The sequence below is a fragment of the Corythoichthys intestinalis genome, chromosome 4 (assembly GCF_030265065.1).
Source record: "Corythoichthys intestinalis isolate RoL2023-P3 chromosome 4, ASM3026506v1, whole genome shotgun sequence".
Lineage (NCBI taxonomy): Eukaryota > Metazoa > Chordata > Actinopteri > Syngnathiformes > Syngnathidae > Corythoichthys > Corythoichthys intestinalis.
In genome coordinates this window covers 15,021,352-15,037,404 of record NC_080398.1, presented here as the reverse complement: position 1 = coordinate 15,037,404, position 16,053 = coordinate 15,021,352, and the positions used below count along the sequence as shown (strand labels likewise).

Here is a 16,053-nt window from a genome sequence, read left to right as displayed (position 1 = left end):
TATTCTAATTTCCTGAGACAGTCCAGTATATATATATATATATACACATATAACGGGCGGTAATTAATTTTTTAAATTAATCACGTTAAAATATTTGACGCAATTAACGCACATGTCCCGCTCAGACAGTATTCTGCCTTTTGGTAAGTTTTACAGCAAGGCTTTTTGTGCTGTCTAACAGCGAACTCTTGTGGTCGCTTTGCGACATGGTTTATTGTTTTCTTGCCAGTTCAATATGTCTGCACGACGTCTCGGGCTGACGCCTACGTTGTAATGTTGTGCTTATATGATCCTTGGACAAGATTTGTCAGTAAGTATGGTTGTTGTATAGAATGTACATATTATGTTAGTAAGCGAAATGTTATATTTTTTGTACGCTTTTTGTTTATGTTTAGTGAACCTGTATAGCGCGCTAAGCTAACGTTGTTGCTAATGCAATGCTTGTGTACTTTTTTTTGTAGTTTTACGACGGTCTAAAGAGGAGAATGGTTTGAGGCCATTTTATTAATAAATCAGATGAAAAAGGAAGAAGTCTGATTATTAAGGCGTTGTTCACTAGCTGTCTAGCTTTGGAAAAAGTAGACGCTTCGGAGTGAGGACAGCATAGACAGATTTAAATGACAGTACAGTGAAATGCCCACTACAGTCCTTATGTACCGTATGTTGAATGTATATATCCATCTTGTGTCTTATCTTTCCATTCCAACAATTTATTTTACAGAATATATATATAATTTACAGAAAAAGATGGCATATTTTATTGATGGTTTGAATTGCAATTAATTACGATTAATTAATTTTTAAGCTGTAATTAACTCGATTAGAAATTTTAATCGTTTGACAGCCCTAATACATATATATATATATAAATATATATATAAATATATATATATATATATATATATATATATATATATATATATATATATATATATATATATATATATATATATAACCAATTATTTTAACCAATTTACAATAACACAGTGAGAATACAGTATAAATTAACTCATTCACTCCCAGCCACAGTGAGAATACAGTATAAATTAACTCACTCACTCCCAGCCATTTTCACCAGAGCAAGGCCCTTCGCTTCCGGCCATTTTACTGAATTTTGACTGATTTTGCAAGGCCCACAGAAAATTCTGTTCTATTGCTATATAAACATGGAACCCACCAAAAGAAAGATTAGACTCTCTTCTTTCAGCAGAAAAAAAAGTTAATATTTTTTTCCATTTTTTAGAAATCAGCATTAGAAAATAGCTTAGTTTGAGCAATTTTCCAATTTCTGATGAAAAAAACGGGGAAAATTAGCTTTTTGCAAACGCATATTTTAAACATAACTTTGACTTTAACACAGCTATTTTTTGCATTAGTTACATCCCAAACATCTGAATAATGTTTTCCGTTTACAAAATATCATATAGAACGAGACAAATAGAGCTTTTGATAGCAAAGCAACAATTTATCTACACATTACTACTGAGAGATGACGCTGGTGTCGCCGTGATGACGCCGTTGTCGCCGCGTCAGCCGCGTAAGCTTTTCCCTCATCTTTGTCTTTCTCACAAAGATGGATTATTTTTGAGTCTGCGGGGTCTGTTTGACGAGCCCGCTGGACAGTGGTCCCAGTCGTTTTGCTCGGTCGTCCGCCGCCTGGCATCATGCCATGAGCACTCCGACCGTGCTGCTCGGCCTTTCACTGCTGTTGAATCGGGTTGCGGGTCTTACAAAATGTGCTACTGCCCACCAGTGGCCAGTTTTTTTGCTTTAAAATGGGTTTGGAGCTTTGTTTTTTGTTTCTCAGATAGAGCGGAAGCTATAAATGCTTCTTGTAAAAAAAAAAAATTTTTTTTTAATGCAAAGACGTATAAATACGTTTTTGGGACAATGAAGCATTTAAAAATAGAACGTATTTATACGTTTTGGGAGCAAATGAGTTAATAGATCAAGTACACCCATTTAAACTCAATAAATGTTTACTCTTAAATTCAAAGATACTTTTTAAGGAATCAAAACTAAAAACAATAGCCCGTCTTTTAAGTAAAAGACAACAATATTAATACCGCACAGAAACACAGAATAAAATGTCTTTTTCAAGAAAATTGCACTTAACTCATTTGCTCCCTAAAATGTATAAATACGTTCTATTTCTAATTGTTTCAGTGTCCCAAAGATGTATATATACGTCTTTTACATTTTTTTTTTCCACAATCAACATCTCTAGGTTGATTCAACTTAGCTCCAAAGCACAATGCTGAAAATCCATTTTAAAGCAATAAAACTGGCTACTGGAGGGCAGTAGCGCATTTGGTAAGACCCGCAACCCAATTCAACGGAATGACCGGCCGGGCTGCACGGCCAGGGCGCTGGCGGAAGACGACGGAATGGACGTCCAGGATGCCAGGCGGTGGACGACCGACCAGAACAACCGGGAGGATTCCTGGGATGCCAGGCGCTGGACTACCGAGCAGAACAACCGGGACCACCAGTGCAGCGGACGATGCCGTTGAGTCCGTGCTGCTCGCCTAGCAGAGCCCGCGCCGCCGTGCTCGGCCGCTCGCGCCCCCTGCACCCTCCAGTGTCCCGCAACTCAGCCGGAAACGCGCACCGCCAAACCAGTTCCCCCCAGGAACACAAGTTCCCAAGGTGAACTCCGCGACGAGGCAGTGGTCACCACAAAAGACTCAAAAAAATCCATCTTTATGAGACAGGCGGTGATGAGGGAAAAGTTTACCCCCGGCTGTCGCGGCCACAACAGCGTCATCTATCAGTTAGTTATGTGTAAATAAATTGTTACTTTGCTATCATAAGCTCTATTTATCTTGTTGTTTATGTTATTTTGTAAAAGGAAAACATTATTCAGATGTTTGGGATGTAACTAAAGCAAAAAATAGCTGTGTTAAAGTCAAAGTTATGTTTGAAATGTATGCATTTACAAAAAGCTCAATTTCTTCAGAAAATTCATCAGAAATTGGAAAATTGCTCAAACTAAGCTATTTTCTAATTCTGATTTCTAAAGAATGGAAAAAGATATGAACTAACTTTTTTTCCTGCTGAAAGAAGAGAGTCTAATCTTTTTTTGGTGGGTTCCATGTGTTTATAGCAATAGAACAGAATTTTCTGTGGGCCTTTGATGGGGAAAATATTATGTGACCCGATGTGAATTAACACATAACGCCTTTGTGATGTATTATTGCCTCTGTGACCTTGATTGTAACAACTTCTCCTTGTTTACTCCGCCACTTTGACACCTGTGATTGTTCTTCACACCATCCTGGCGTCTGGGTTCCAGTTGGGAGGGAATCTCACGAGATAACGTGTTTTGCACTCACGACATACTGGCGCCTCTGTAACAATCTCATACCATAGCGGGGAGGGAATATGGGCAAAATGGTTCATCTTCTGAGCTTACAGGCTGGCCACCTTCGTGCTCACAACATGTACTGTTATAAAGCCAGGAGCATTCTCCACCCCTTTAGAGTCCGCCAACGAATGACGTATGAATCGCTTGGCTTTATTCCTCTTCTGACTCTGATCGGGGCGTTGGCTCTCCGCCCTTTTGTCACGGTAAGAGTTCTTTTTATTCTTAGAGGAATATTTGTGCTTAGACGGTAGCGCAGGGATATTAGAAGTGACAATCTAGATCTAGCGTTATGGTTACCACTTGTTATGCTTGTTTTGACATTTGTTTGCTTGCCTTTGTGTGGGATTGTACTCAATAATCATTTTGAACTCTGGAATAATCATCAATAAACATTGTCTTTTGAGCAAAAATGTGCTTGTTGCTGACTCACCGCGAACCCGTAACTTTTCGTAAAACAGCCTTGCAAAATCAGTCAAAATCCAGTAAAACGGCCGAGAGCGAAGGGGGTTGCACCGGCGAAAATGGCTGGGAGTGAATGAGTTAATAAGTTGGGCATTTAGGCACAGAGGTATAAAGTGGTAGTGACACAAACAATTGCACTTCAACAACAACAGAGAAAAGTAGAGTAATTAAGTAGCAATAACAAAAATTTGGCTTCAAAAAGTATCAAACAACATCAAACAGAGGTAAAAAGGTCTTATTTCTTCAGCAATGTAGCAGACTACATTTTCCGTGAGGGAACGCCATTTTGCGCAGTCTCGTTTGTATTTCTCAGATCAAGCGACCATTTCTGTAATTGTCGATTGACGTGACGAGGAGGGCTTCGCTTGTTGCGATGCAGTTTTCATAACAAGCAGTGAAAACGAAATAGGGTGATAGTGTTTCAAATGAGCACGTAGATTTGTTCTGTTGGCCCTCTTTGTTGAAACAACCTCCAAACACATTTTGCAGACTGGTTCATCCTTTTTGGTTGCCTCACCATTTTCATTTGGTTTAAAATCAAAATATTCCCACACCAGAGCTCTGGTGTTTGGCTTGGAAATCAGGATTTTCCGTCCATTTTCGTCTTCCTCACTCTGCTCGCTCATTGCTGTGCGCCTACAGTGCACTCGGCCCCGCGTCCCTCCATTGAATGATAGACACTCAAACTCAAATGTATAAAACAGGCCCAGGCCAGAAGTCAATCGAACAGAGTAAGTCCTCGTCACAGCATATTGCGTAGTTGGTAACAAGGAAGCCGAACTTTTAACAGCTTGTATGTGCACGCGAGGCGATAAATCGCAGCGGGACAATTACCGCCTTCATTTCTATTTACCGTGCGATAAATGGAATTACTGTGTATCGCGACAGGCTTAGTTGTGACCAAAACCAGGGGCGTACAACCAACATTCTGGGTCCTGTATATTGGCAGTGTCAATGGGCCTCTCTCCCTGCCAGAGCATGAGAAACTTGAGCAAGTATAAATAATAATAATAAAAAAATAATAATAATTATTATTATTATTATAATAATAATGAAAAGGATGAGACGGTCTGGGTTAATTATTATTGCTTAAAAGCCATTTTCAGCCGGATTGCTGCTGCAACTCTAGCACCACGGGACAATTAATCCCAAAATAATTAATGTAATTAATCATCCCTGAGTCAAAATATTTGAAATGGTGCTCTGAGAATGCACGCGTATGCATCCCTGGAAGATACCTATATCAAATTTAATTCCTATCCATCTACAAACAACCAAGGAGTAGGACTTTTAATTCCACACAATTAATTAATTTAATCAATTAGCCTAGGGGGAATCTGGCTTTTGGAATATGAGTGTACTTCAATAGAATACACCTTTTAAATTTCATTCTAATCCATCTATGAATAGCGAAGTGGCAAATTACACATGCAGCGATCCAACTCTGGATTTAGGTTGGACAAGTATGAAAGCTGTACTGCATACAAACAGGAAGGATTGTCTAAGGATTGATTTGTTCGGGGAGTCAAGGTAATTATTATATTTTTTGTACCATGCATGCATTTTGAAACAATGTGAAAAAAATCAATGGGAGAAATTAACCGCTACAGACTAGCATCATTCTTTGACATATTTACATAAAATAAATGCTAACTGTCCGTTTTTTTGCTCTTTCAACAAAGAACTGAGACTGTTTAACGTTCATATCTATAAAGAATTTTTTGGGGATTTAAGCATTTATTCACAGGAATTTTCAACGGAAAACTCTGTTAACATATGGCGGCCACCGCATTGACTAACAGACTAGCATCGTACTTCGACATTTACGTATAATAAATGCTAATTGCACTTTTTGCTTTCTTCTTCTGCTTTTAACCAAGAATCGAGACAGTTTTATGTCCATATCCAAGGGCGTAGGTTTGCATAGGGGCGGTAGGGACATAACACTACCAACTTTTTAGGATGCTAAAATTGCCCCCCCCCCCACCCCCCCTCCAACTTTTAAAACCTTATTTGCTTTATATATTGAGTTCAGTTACATAGGGAATTTAGATTGTCTTCCCATATGTTGTAAGGATAGAATTGACCCTACGATTATTAAGTGAATTATTTTCATTATGTTTGTTTGCTAATAAAAAACACATTTATTCAGAAAGTTTTCAAAATGTTTCTTATGTAGTTTTTGAAAACAAAAACAAAAAACACGTAAAAGTTATTTATCATTCGATACAGATTTATTTTACATGAAACATTTAACCTATCAATTAATTGGGTTCATATTCATGAGAAATGTGGCCCTTTGCCCCGTTCATCCAATCTGTTTGGTCTAATTAATGTCCTGTCCCCAACAAAAAGTGTACATGCAGCTTATGCTGTTATATCGTCCTTACCAATGTTGAGACCAAACCCACACTCTTGTACATGTCTATATAGAATTCAGGGATTTAAGCATTTATTCACAAGAATTTTCAACGAAAAAAGCGCTTTGTCTGTGATTCCACTCGGTCATCTTTGGTGGCCACGCCAACAATGCAGGACCCCTTTTAATCAGCCCCGCGCCCCGTCAATATCATTATGAACTATATGGTTTAGTAACCCTGTATAAAAGTTCATATCTAATCTTGAGTAAGTGTAGTGAACTTGAGTCAATGTGTTATGGCTTGCTTTTAAAGGGGAAGTTCAGAATTTTTGAGCTAAAGCTTAATCTTAGAGTCACCGGGGTTTAATTAGTCAGTGGTTAGTCAGTGGAGTTGACTTCAACAAATTCCATGCAGTTTGTTAGTTATGTGTTAGTTTCAGGGCTCCAGTGTGGCTTAGCTAGCGCGAGTCAACGGTGCCTGCTTAGCATAGGCTACCAATAAAAAACAACATATGCACATATGAGAATCACCGATGACCCATGCAATCAACAGTGTTGGCTATGTTTTAAGGTTGAAGGTATTAAAACTTACCATTGCATGACAATAATTGTAGTATGAACAGCAACATTTGTAATCCAGCAGCTCTGCAGGGAACAGACTGTTTAGGCAGGCAAGGAAGAGTGATATCACATCAATTTTTTTCACAGCTGATTTTCTTTTGTGGTAATGAAAGGGGCAGACTGAGCACAAGTAGCCGAAGCATTCCTCTCTATTGTGTTCGCATTTTTTTATCTAAAAAAATATATATTTAGGTATGCAAAATGCAAATGCTCTTTTGAAAGTGCAATCTTGGTAAGTCTTTGTTTTACATCTCCTAAAATTTATTCTGCAATGCATTAAATGTTCCTAATCAGATTACTCGATTAGAGCTGTCCCGACTAGTCGACGTCATCTATGACGTAAATGCGTCGACGGGCAAAACATACCGTCGACGGGTAATGACGGGTTAAAAAAATAATAACATGCGGATAAAGTATAGAATGGCGGGTGCTCGCGATGCAAGCGGTTGTTAACGGCATCCCCAAGGCGGCCGCCGTTATTCTCAATGTGACTGGCATTGTCAGATTGAGCGGAGACGAAGAAAGTGAGCGAGCGACAGAGGGAGTGAGATAGGTGAGAGTTGGGAAAGTGCGCGGGTAGCGCGGAGTTAAGTGGCTGCATCCCCCATGTTTTTGTTTTGGTCAATAAAAGTATCCATCAAAAGCCATCCTCATCCAGCCGTTTGGTGTTTTTATGCGCGCTGCCGCCTTCCTGAGGAGGAAATCAGACGAACCGACGACAACGAGCCAAGTGAATCGCCGGTTCACTCCTCACTACGGCGAGGAGTTGAAAACACCGCCAATTACCAAGAAGGGCAGAATTGGTAACACGGTGAAAGTGGCATAAAGCCAAAAAAGCGGACCAGAAGAGCCAGAGCCTGAAATTATTTCAAGGAAAATATGGAGGGTGCCACTGTGTGTACTCTTTGCTAAGCTGAGCTCGCATACCACGATAGCACGTCGGCTATGAACGGACACTTGAAGCGCCGTCACCCAAATGTAATTTTGGAAAACAACAAGAAACAACAAGCTAGCAGATTGTAAGTCCATACAACTTTCTAACGATTTTTTTTTAAATTGAAGTTGCCTTTATGTGCATCGTATCAACGTGCATTTTTATTTAATAAAATAATTAATAAATAATATATATACATATATGTGTGTATGTATATATATATATATATATACAGTATATATATATATATATATACTGTATATATATATACATACTGTATATATACTATGTGTGTGTATATATATATATATATATATATATATATATATATATATATAATATTTTATTTAATTATTATTAAATTTATTAGGATCATGGAAGCTCCCACTTGTGGAAAGATGTATATATATATCCTGTATATACATAATATAATAAAAATATATATGGAAACACAGCACTGGCCTTCTTACTGTAATCCATGACTGCACTAATGTTAGTTACTTTATATTATAAAGTGTTATTGTGTATGTATATATACTATAAAATTAATACTATAATTTTTGTTTCGATGACTATGTGTGCCTTTCATTCAAAATAATTGTAATATTTCAGTGTACTCTCTGCTTTATCTATTTTTTTTTCAGGTTAAAACAAACAAAAGTTGAACAGTTTTTCACGTCCCCAAAAAATGCGGAACGCACACTAGAAAGAGCATCTGAACTCACACAAAGTATTCTGAAAATGTTCGGGACATAGCAATTTATTTTTTTAACATTTAAACAATTTATACAATGACATACGACAAAAAAAGTAATAATTGTTTTGACTCCTGTTAAAAAGGTGAAGTCACAGGGTTTCCGTTTACATTTTTTGCCCTAGTTAATGCCACCAGCATTTGACCTCATTGTTTGAGATTTATTATTGATATTTATATCATTTATTTATATGCCAATAAAGAATTTAGGTATTCCAAAATGTTTTTTGTGAATTAATAAGCTTCAATAAAAATTTCATTATTAAATTATTTATATATATATATGTATACATATATATATATATATATATATATATATATATATATATATATATATATATATATATATATATATATATGTATTAGATTAGTCGACTAATCGTAAAAATAGTCGGCTGACTAATCAGGAGGATATTAGTCGGTTGGGACAGCCCTATACTCGATTATTCGAACTAACTATATGATGAATTAATCGACTACTAAAACAATTGATAGCTGCAGCAACTAGTTAGATCTGTTAATATTGTTTTTAATTGGCAGGCTAAGCAGGCACCATTGACTCGCGCTAGCTTAGCCACCCCAGAGCCCTGAAACTAACAAATAACTAATCACTGTACAGAATTAGTTGAAATCAACTCCAGTGACTAATTAAAACCCCCGCCAACTCGAAGATTATGCCTAATGTCAAAAATTCTGAACCACCCTTTGAGGTGACTGTACTAACATATCTTCAAAGGGTTCTTTGATTTCTTTTTTCCGGTAAGCGAGTGTTGTTTTGGTGTGGAGTTTGCATGTTATGCCCGTGCCTGCGTGGGTTTTCTCTGGGTACTGTGGTTTCCTTCCGCATCCCAAAACGATGCATGTTAGCCTGATTGAGCAAATCAGGCAACCAAATTGTCCGTAGGTGAGTGTGTGTACGAATGGTTGTTTACAGGATGGTTGTTTATCTCTGTGTACCCTGCGACTGGCTGGCAACCAGCTCACATTGAACCCTGCATGTTGTTATCTGTGATAGGCTTCTGCACCCCCGTGACCCTGGTGAAGGTGAATGAATGAATAAACGCAAGTGCCATTGAAAGACATACCTAGGCCTTGCCACACTGGTCTAAGTTACATTTTTTTGTGTTCATCATGGTGTTCTTGTATTGCAAAAGGCTATCCTTAGTTGACAGCAAAAAGAACATACACTGTACTTGAGTATAGAATAAAAAAAGTGCACTTTTTAAAAATGTCATATTAGATTTTTGCCTACAGTAAACATACCATACCGCGGACATATCTATTTCACCAGCAGTGTTTAGCTAATGTTTGCTGAACACAACGTCAGTGAAAATACCGTATATGTTTTCTTACTTTTAACTTCTATTCTCAGGTAAATTTATGTACTTACTTCACACGAATGCAGTGGCTCTTTACAATAACGCAGTTAAAATAGTGGCCTTTTGCCTCTGACTGGATGGCCAGTCCTGCAGACACTGAAACTGATTAAACACAGACACACACATAACACAATCTAACATCAACGAGTACTATGCATATCAACAACCCGCCCCCCCAAAAAATCAACTAATCAAACGATTAGTTGCTCCTATTGTAAATCAGAAAGCATGCCTATGTGGAATTGAAACAATAAAGTACTGTGCGCAACCATTTAGAGTAATTTTCGTTGCCTTTTTAACAAAGTATTATTACAACTCGTGATGTCATATCTGTGCAAAATGAAGCGTTTTGTGTTCAAAAGTTTAGAAGTGAGGTTTTTCCACTGACGTCTCCTTTCCGACATTTTTCATTGCAACGTCACTGATTTTACTCCCCAATGCATACATAGATGTCACACATAAGGGTAGATAAAACGGAGTCGGCGGCGTAAGGTCATCTTTCGTCGGTGGACTGCGTAGTTCATGACAAACCGTTTTAATATGGCTATGATTCAGGCTTGATGTTTAAATTGGGGGAAAAAAAAAAAAAACAGCAAAACCAACCGTTTGAAAATCAGCTCAAATTGGAGCAGTCCTTCATTGACTATGTTATGTTCCTTGAATGGCCCCGACACAAAATGGCCGACAAGTGACGACGCCCATCCCGTTGGCTCACAGCGCTAATATGACATCTAACCTTTATATATTCGATATCTATTGACGCTCTACCCTCCCCCAGAAATATCAAAGCCCCCTCTGATTGGTGGATTTCGACCAATAAAAAAGAAAGAGCTGGAATAACGTCAGAGGTCTGATTTTGTGCGCGAGGCTGCTCATTTGGCGGGTTACTTGGTGTAACAACAACTTGGGAATTTGAGACCAGTTTCTGACAATCAAAGGTGAGAACAATACCTTACGTTACCGTTTAAATATAAGCTGTTGGACTATTCGCGAGTTGTGTATTCTTGCAAAATTAGTGACATTTGAAATAGTTTCAAACAGTACAAGAAGTCAGCTTTGGGTGATGGACCCTTGCCATGGCCGCTTTACACGCGACACGACAACAATAGGAGCTTACACCTGGAGCAAACCTCTACTTTTGAAATGACCAGCTAACAATATATACTGTATATATGTTGTTTCTAACCTCACATATATTACTTGTCACTTACCTACAGTATATTAATCATACATGTTTGTGAAAATAAGTATTTAAATCTGCTGCCTCGGTCGTGTTTGTAAGTGCGCTCCCAAATACTTAAAACATGGCGTTTGTCCGAGCCTGTTAACAAGTTGAGGCCTCGTCGAGCAGAAAAGTAGTTTTTACTTGTTTCAAATATTATTCCATGGCAGTTATGATTATATAGTCTTTTTCACAACACTCTTGTTTGCACGTTTCACGTGTCGTCGCGGTAATACCGTTAATTTACTCGACTATATTGACACCATGCGTGGATTTAGTAGGCCACGACTGAGGTTCTTTTAAGGATTACTCAGCCTTAACCAATGTTCTTTTATCCTTGCTGCTAGTTTAAGCATTTCACTGCACTGCTACTTGTGTAGAAATCTAAATAATAACTGCACACTGTGTTTTTGTTTGAATATAAAGCAGGTAGGCTACCTCTCAGCTGAAATGGCACACGCTGCAGGTGAGTGGACAACAATAGTTTGTACTGTGCTGCGATGTAAAAACGTTTTTTATTGGCGGGTGGGGGGGGGGGGGGGGTTATAACCTTGATTGAAACGTAAAAGTCACGATGTTCGATTTCCTTAACTTGTCCGTGCCAACACATGTATCATTCTGCAGATATACACATTAAGGAGTTGAGCAGGCGTGCTTCAGGTCAAGCATTTGAGCTCATCCTGAGCCCCACCTCCCCTGATGCAAAAGTGCAATTTCCACTTAGCCCTGTCATGAAGAAGGAAACCTCGCTGGATGAGATTATCAAGAAGCTGGATGCTGCTGATGAGAGACGCAAGGTGTCTTTAATATGAGTTGTTAGAAGAGCTATGGAAGGAATGGACATTTCACCAACTTTCCTTATATCAACCATGACAAAAATCATAAATTATTTTGCTTCTAATTAGTTACCTTAAATATAATTTCTACATTGATTGTAGATAATGCAGTACGGTAAGAAAATGTTTATTTGCACATTTCTTTAGAACCCCACTACCATACTTTTTTCAATACATAAATTACCAATTAACAAAAAAAAAAAAGTCAAGCATGTAGCCCAACAACTCAAGTCAACATAAGCACTGTATAAAGAAAATCAGTCCGGGAGTTTTAAAACCAGATAAAGTGCTGTAATGCAGATATGCTATATCTGTTAGCGCCATACCAAGGCTTGTGTTTAGAATGCAGCTTAAAGAGATCCAAATCAGATATATTTTCCTTTAACTTACTGGAGTTAAATTCTTTAATGACAGAAAGGCCAAATCAAATCTAATATTTTCAAATCGGATCCAGGCCACTTTTGTATGTAGGGTTATATCTGACATGGGATTGATTTTTTGCAATGTGACAGAAGTTTGCACAGTAAACCACAATTGGAATTCACGTGTGACTGGCATCTTAAGTTCACATGATCAGCGACAGGTGAAATGCTTAGTTCGGAAACAAACACGGAGGGTGAGGGTGGAGAGCTTAAAGAATTCAAAGGTGACTTGAAGGGACTCTACCGTAAACAGTCAGTGTTTGAAATTCTCTTCAACTTTTGAATCATCCATCTGTTTCCATTGAGAACGACTTCAAAGGCCTTCATGTTACACATACAGTAGAGTAGACGGTCTATTTAGGCTGCTTATGACATCTTATTTTTCCTCTGCGCATGCAGGTCACTTTTGCTCAGAGCATGGTGACATGTCTTGTAATTGATCTTCAATGCATGTGTGTCACTTTAGGGTTGTTATATACAGAAAATGATACCAGCAGTCAGAGCAGCTGCACTAAAAAATAAAAAATGAGAAGAAGAAAAAACTTACAGTAATTGTCCATTTGTAGCTTAACTTGATTAGCTATGGTAAACTATTCTTTATAGGATTTCGGCAAGGAGTTTCTTGTTCTCAAATCTGCATTGATACCTGCCTGAATTGACATTCTTCTTCACGCGACATTATTTGAGAAAAAGTTTCAATTGCTACACGATGCACATAATTGAAAAAAAATTTTGGAGATTCTGGCCATTCTTGAATTTAACAATAGAAAAAAAAATGAATGCTCACATACTGTGTATATATATATATATATATATATATATATATATATATATATATATATATATACTTTTAAACCAAGTTAAAATATTTTATTAATCATATGAATTCACTATATTCAACCTTGTATAATCCTAAAACCTCAAGGATTTAAAATTGATGCATTCTTTGCTGTGTTTTCAAAGTCCTTTACAAAATGCTGTTTTCTGTAGATATTTCCTATATTTATCAAAGAAGGTATACATTTTACTCGCGCTTTCATCTGTTTTTTTGTTGAACACATGTATAATAAGTTTTTTTGGCAAAGCCTGGCATCCCCGACTATCTCTGGAACATTGCCATATTGAATAAAATGAACTCCAACTCTCACGTAGGCTGAGCCGCAGGAATTGCGTATAAAGGCGGAAACATTCTTTAGTATTTTTGGTTGCACGTCTGGCGAGTCTTTTTGAAGACTTATAACTGAAGTCTACTGCTTTAGCCTCTCGCATGGCTTAGCGTCGACGATGGCTCTGCATGCTCGTTCCCCACCGCCGTGCCCAATGTTTGGTAATTAAATAAGTTTGAGGAAGTGGTAACGCACAATGTGGTTGATTTGCCAACTACCATTGACCCCTAAGAAGAAGAATAAATAATTGCCAAATGATTCAACCAATCAGAAGAAAGCCACTGCCGCCAAAGTTAAACATGGCTGTAGGGTAGGGGTGGGCAAACCGGTCCTCGAGGGCCGCAGTGGGTCCTGGTCTTTGTTCAAACTTATTCAGCACAGACAGTTTAGCCAATGAGGTATCAGTGGAAACAAGAAGCACCTGACTGAAATTTACTGATTGCACTTGTAAGAAACCGGATTAGTGAAAGGCTGTCCTCATGATGGGTATGAACAAAAACCTGCACTCACTGCGGCCCTTTGTGGAATAGTTTGCCCACCCTTGCTGTAGGGGGTTGGAGCTAAGTGTTGGTGACGTAGAAGGCACGGGGGTGACGTAGAAAAGACTGAAATTCGCAACCGCTCGTTTTAACTTCTGGTTTTGTATAAAGCAAACCAATAAAATTACTGGACCATTTTCTTGGTTTTAATTTGCTTCAAAACTGTTCCCCTTTGACAACAAGGCCATATACGTATTTAGGTCATATTGTGTCAAATACTGTAAGTGGGCTTGAAGCAAGAGATCTCCGTAGTAGGATTGATTGGGTGATTTGAAATTGTCCGAGCTCGATTATTTTATAGGTTAAAAAACAAACACACAATAATTCCATTGGGGTTTTTAACTGATACAAAAAAAAAAAAAACTGTTTCAAAAATAAAAAGTAAAACACTGACATTTTATCTTTTTCAGAACCACGAGGCTGAGGTGCTGAAACAATTGGCTGAGAAACGAGAGCATGAGCGAGAAGTGCTTCAAAGGGCCTTAGATGACTGTAGCAACTTAAGCAAGACCACTCAAGAGAAGATAAATCAGAAGATGGAGGCATACAAAGACAACCGCGAAGCGCGATTGGCTGCTCTTGATAAGAAATTCAAAGATAAGGTAGGGTGCTGGAGTTGGTCTTTAAAACTGGACATTAGTGGTCCCATTATAACACAACTTTGTTATTCCCTTGTTTTTTTAACAGGACAAGAAGATTGAAGAATTGAAGAAGACAAGGTCCTAACTAAAGATGGAGAGGCGAACAATGTGTTCATAAAACATCAAGAATAAGCTTTGCATTACAGTTATTGTAATAGTTCCAGTTTAAAATTTAGTGCCTTTTTTGCCTGTTTAGTTCTTTTTGGCAGCTGTTTACACTGTAGTATTTGTAGTGGTATGCTTTTCTATTGTTGGGCATTCTGGTTAGTATACTAGTACATATACGAAGCACTTCTGACATAGTTTGTGGATTAAGTTACTGCTAAGGTACTGTTCATTCTCTTGCCATTTTTTTTTTTTTTACCTATGTGACCCTGTATTCATGCACTATTAAACAAAATAAACTTCAGATAAATTGATAATACTGTGGCACATTTGAATTCCTAACAATGTTTTCCTGTTAATGGTTTCACACTGCTGACACCTAGTGGACGTAACAGTCGAGCGAGAGTTTTCACCTCCCAGAAAAGGAATGCGTTGGGTCAAATAATTTTGCGACTCATACCAGTACTTTCCATTCTCTTTGAACGATGGTTCATTTAATTCTGATTAAGACTACAACAAATCATTAGATTGTCAAAGATGAGGGAAGGAGGAATGAAGAAGAGGCTAAAAGTATTTGTGCTAAAAAGATAACATCAAAATTAAAGTCTATATTTTAAGAGTTAGTGGGCAACGTGCATAAATAATCCTCGTTCCCACTGTGACCATTTCATTGGTTTGGCAGATGCACTTTAAGAAATATAGCAGATATTAACTGGACGGTTGACACGTCAAGTTTTATACTTTAGCTACTCAACTTTTTCTTGACAAGTGCAAACAAGTTTAAAGTATGTAGAGCTTTCATGTTATTGTCTTTGGGTAACTGTGGCTATGTATTATGTGAAATATCTGTGATTCAGCCATCCCTTTTCTGTAAAGATTGGCCATAGGGATAGACTCTAGAATGGTCTAGTCCATGGGTCCCCAAACTACGGCCCGTGGGCCGTTCGGCCCACCTCCACATTTGGTCCAGGCCCCCTGAACAATACCAGAGAGCATTTTGAAAAAAATTTTTTTCTCAATAGTGTTATTTATTTCCTGGCCTTTTCCTGTGAAGAACTTAGAGAGGGTTATTTGGTTATTATCTAATTAATAGTGTTATTTTTATTTATTATTATATATGTATATATTTTTAATTCTATTTACTTTTGTTCCGTGAAGAATCCAGAAATGGTTAGTTGATTGTGGCTTTCTAAAAAACAATATTTTTTTACATTTCGGCACTCCTGCAATCGTCACACTTTTTCTG

General features: G+C 37.8%; 2 protein-coding genes across 5 annotated transcripts in view; one reads left to right on the top strand and one right to left on the bottom strand.

The window, feature by feature from the left end:
- Positions 1-16,053, bottom strand: part of serinc2l (serine incorporator 2, like) — a 28,001-nt gene that overhangs the window by 9,416 nt on the left and 2,532 nt on the right. The window contains exon 1 of one of the 3 annotated variants that reach the window (XM_057835091.1): positions 9,888-10,024. The exons of the other annotated variants lie outside the window; for them this stretch is intronic. The gene's annotated coding sequence lies outside the window, so the exon portion shown is untranslated. Of the gene's footprint in view, positions 1-9,887; positions 10,025-16,053 lie in introns of those variants that run through there. 3 annotated transcript variants of the gene reach the window in all.
- Positions 10,690-15,124, top strand: stmn1b (stathmin 1b). 2 transcript variants are annotated; one of them, XM_057835092.1, is made up of 5 exons: positions 10,690-10,814; positions 11,525-11,564; positions 11,723-11,895; positions 14,472-14,663; positions 14,749-15,124. In XM_057835092.1, exons 2-5 carry the CDS (start codon positions 11,549-11,551, stop codon positions 14,785-14,787), a joined length of 420 nt encoding a protein of 139 aa, XP_057691075.1. In that variant the 5' UTR covers positions 10,690-10,814; positions 11,525-11,548; the 3' UTR covers positions 14,788-15,124. The 2 variants fall into 2 exon arrangements, with proteins under 2 accessions (XP_057691075.1, XP_057691076.1); XM_057835093.1 differs by having other exon boundaries at positions 10,692-10,814; positions 11,528-11,564.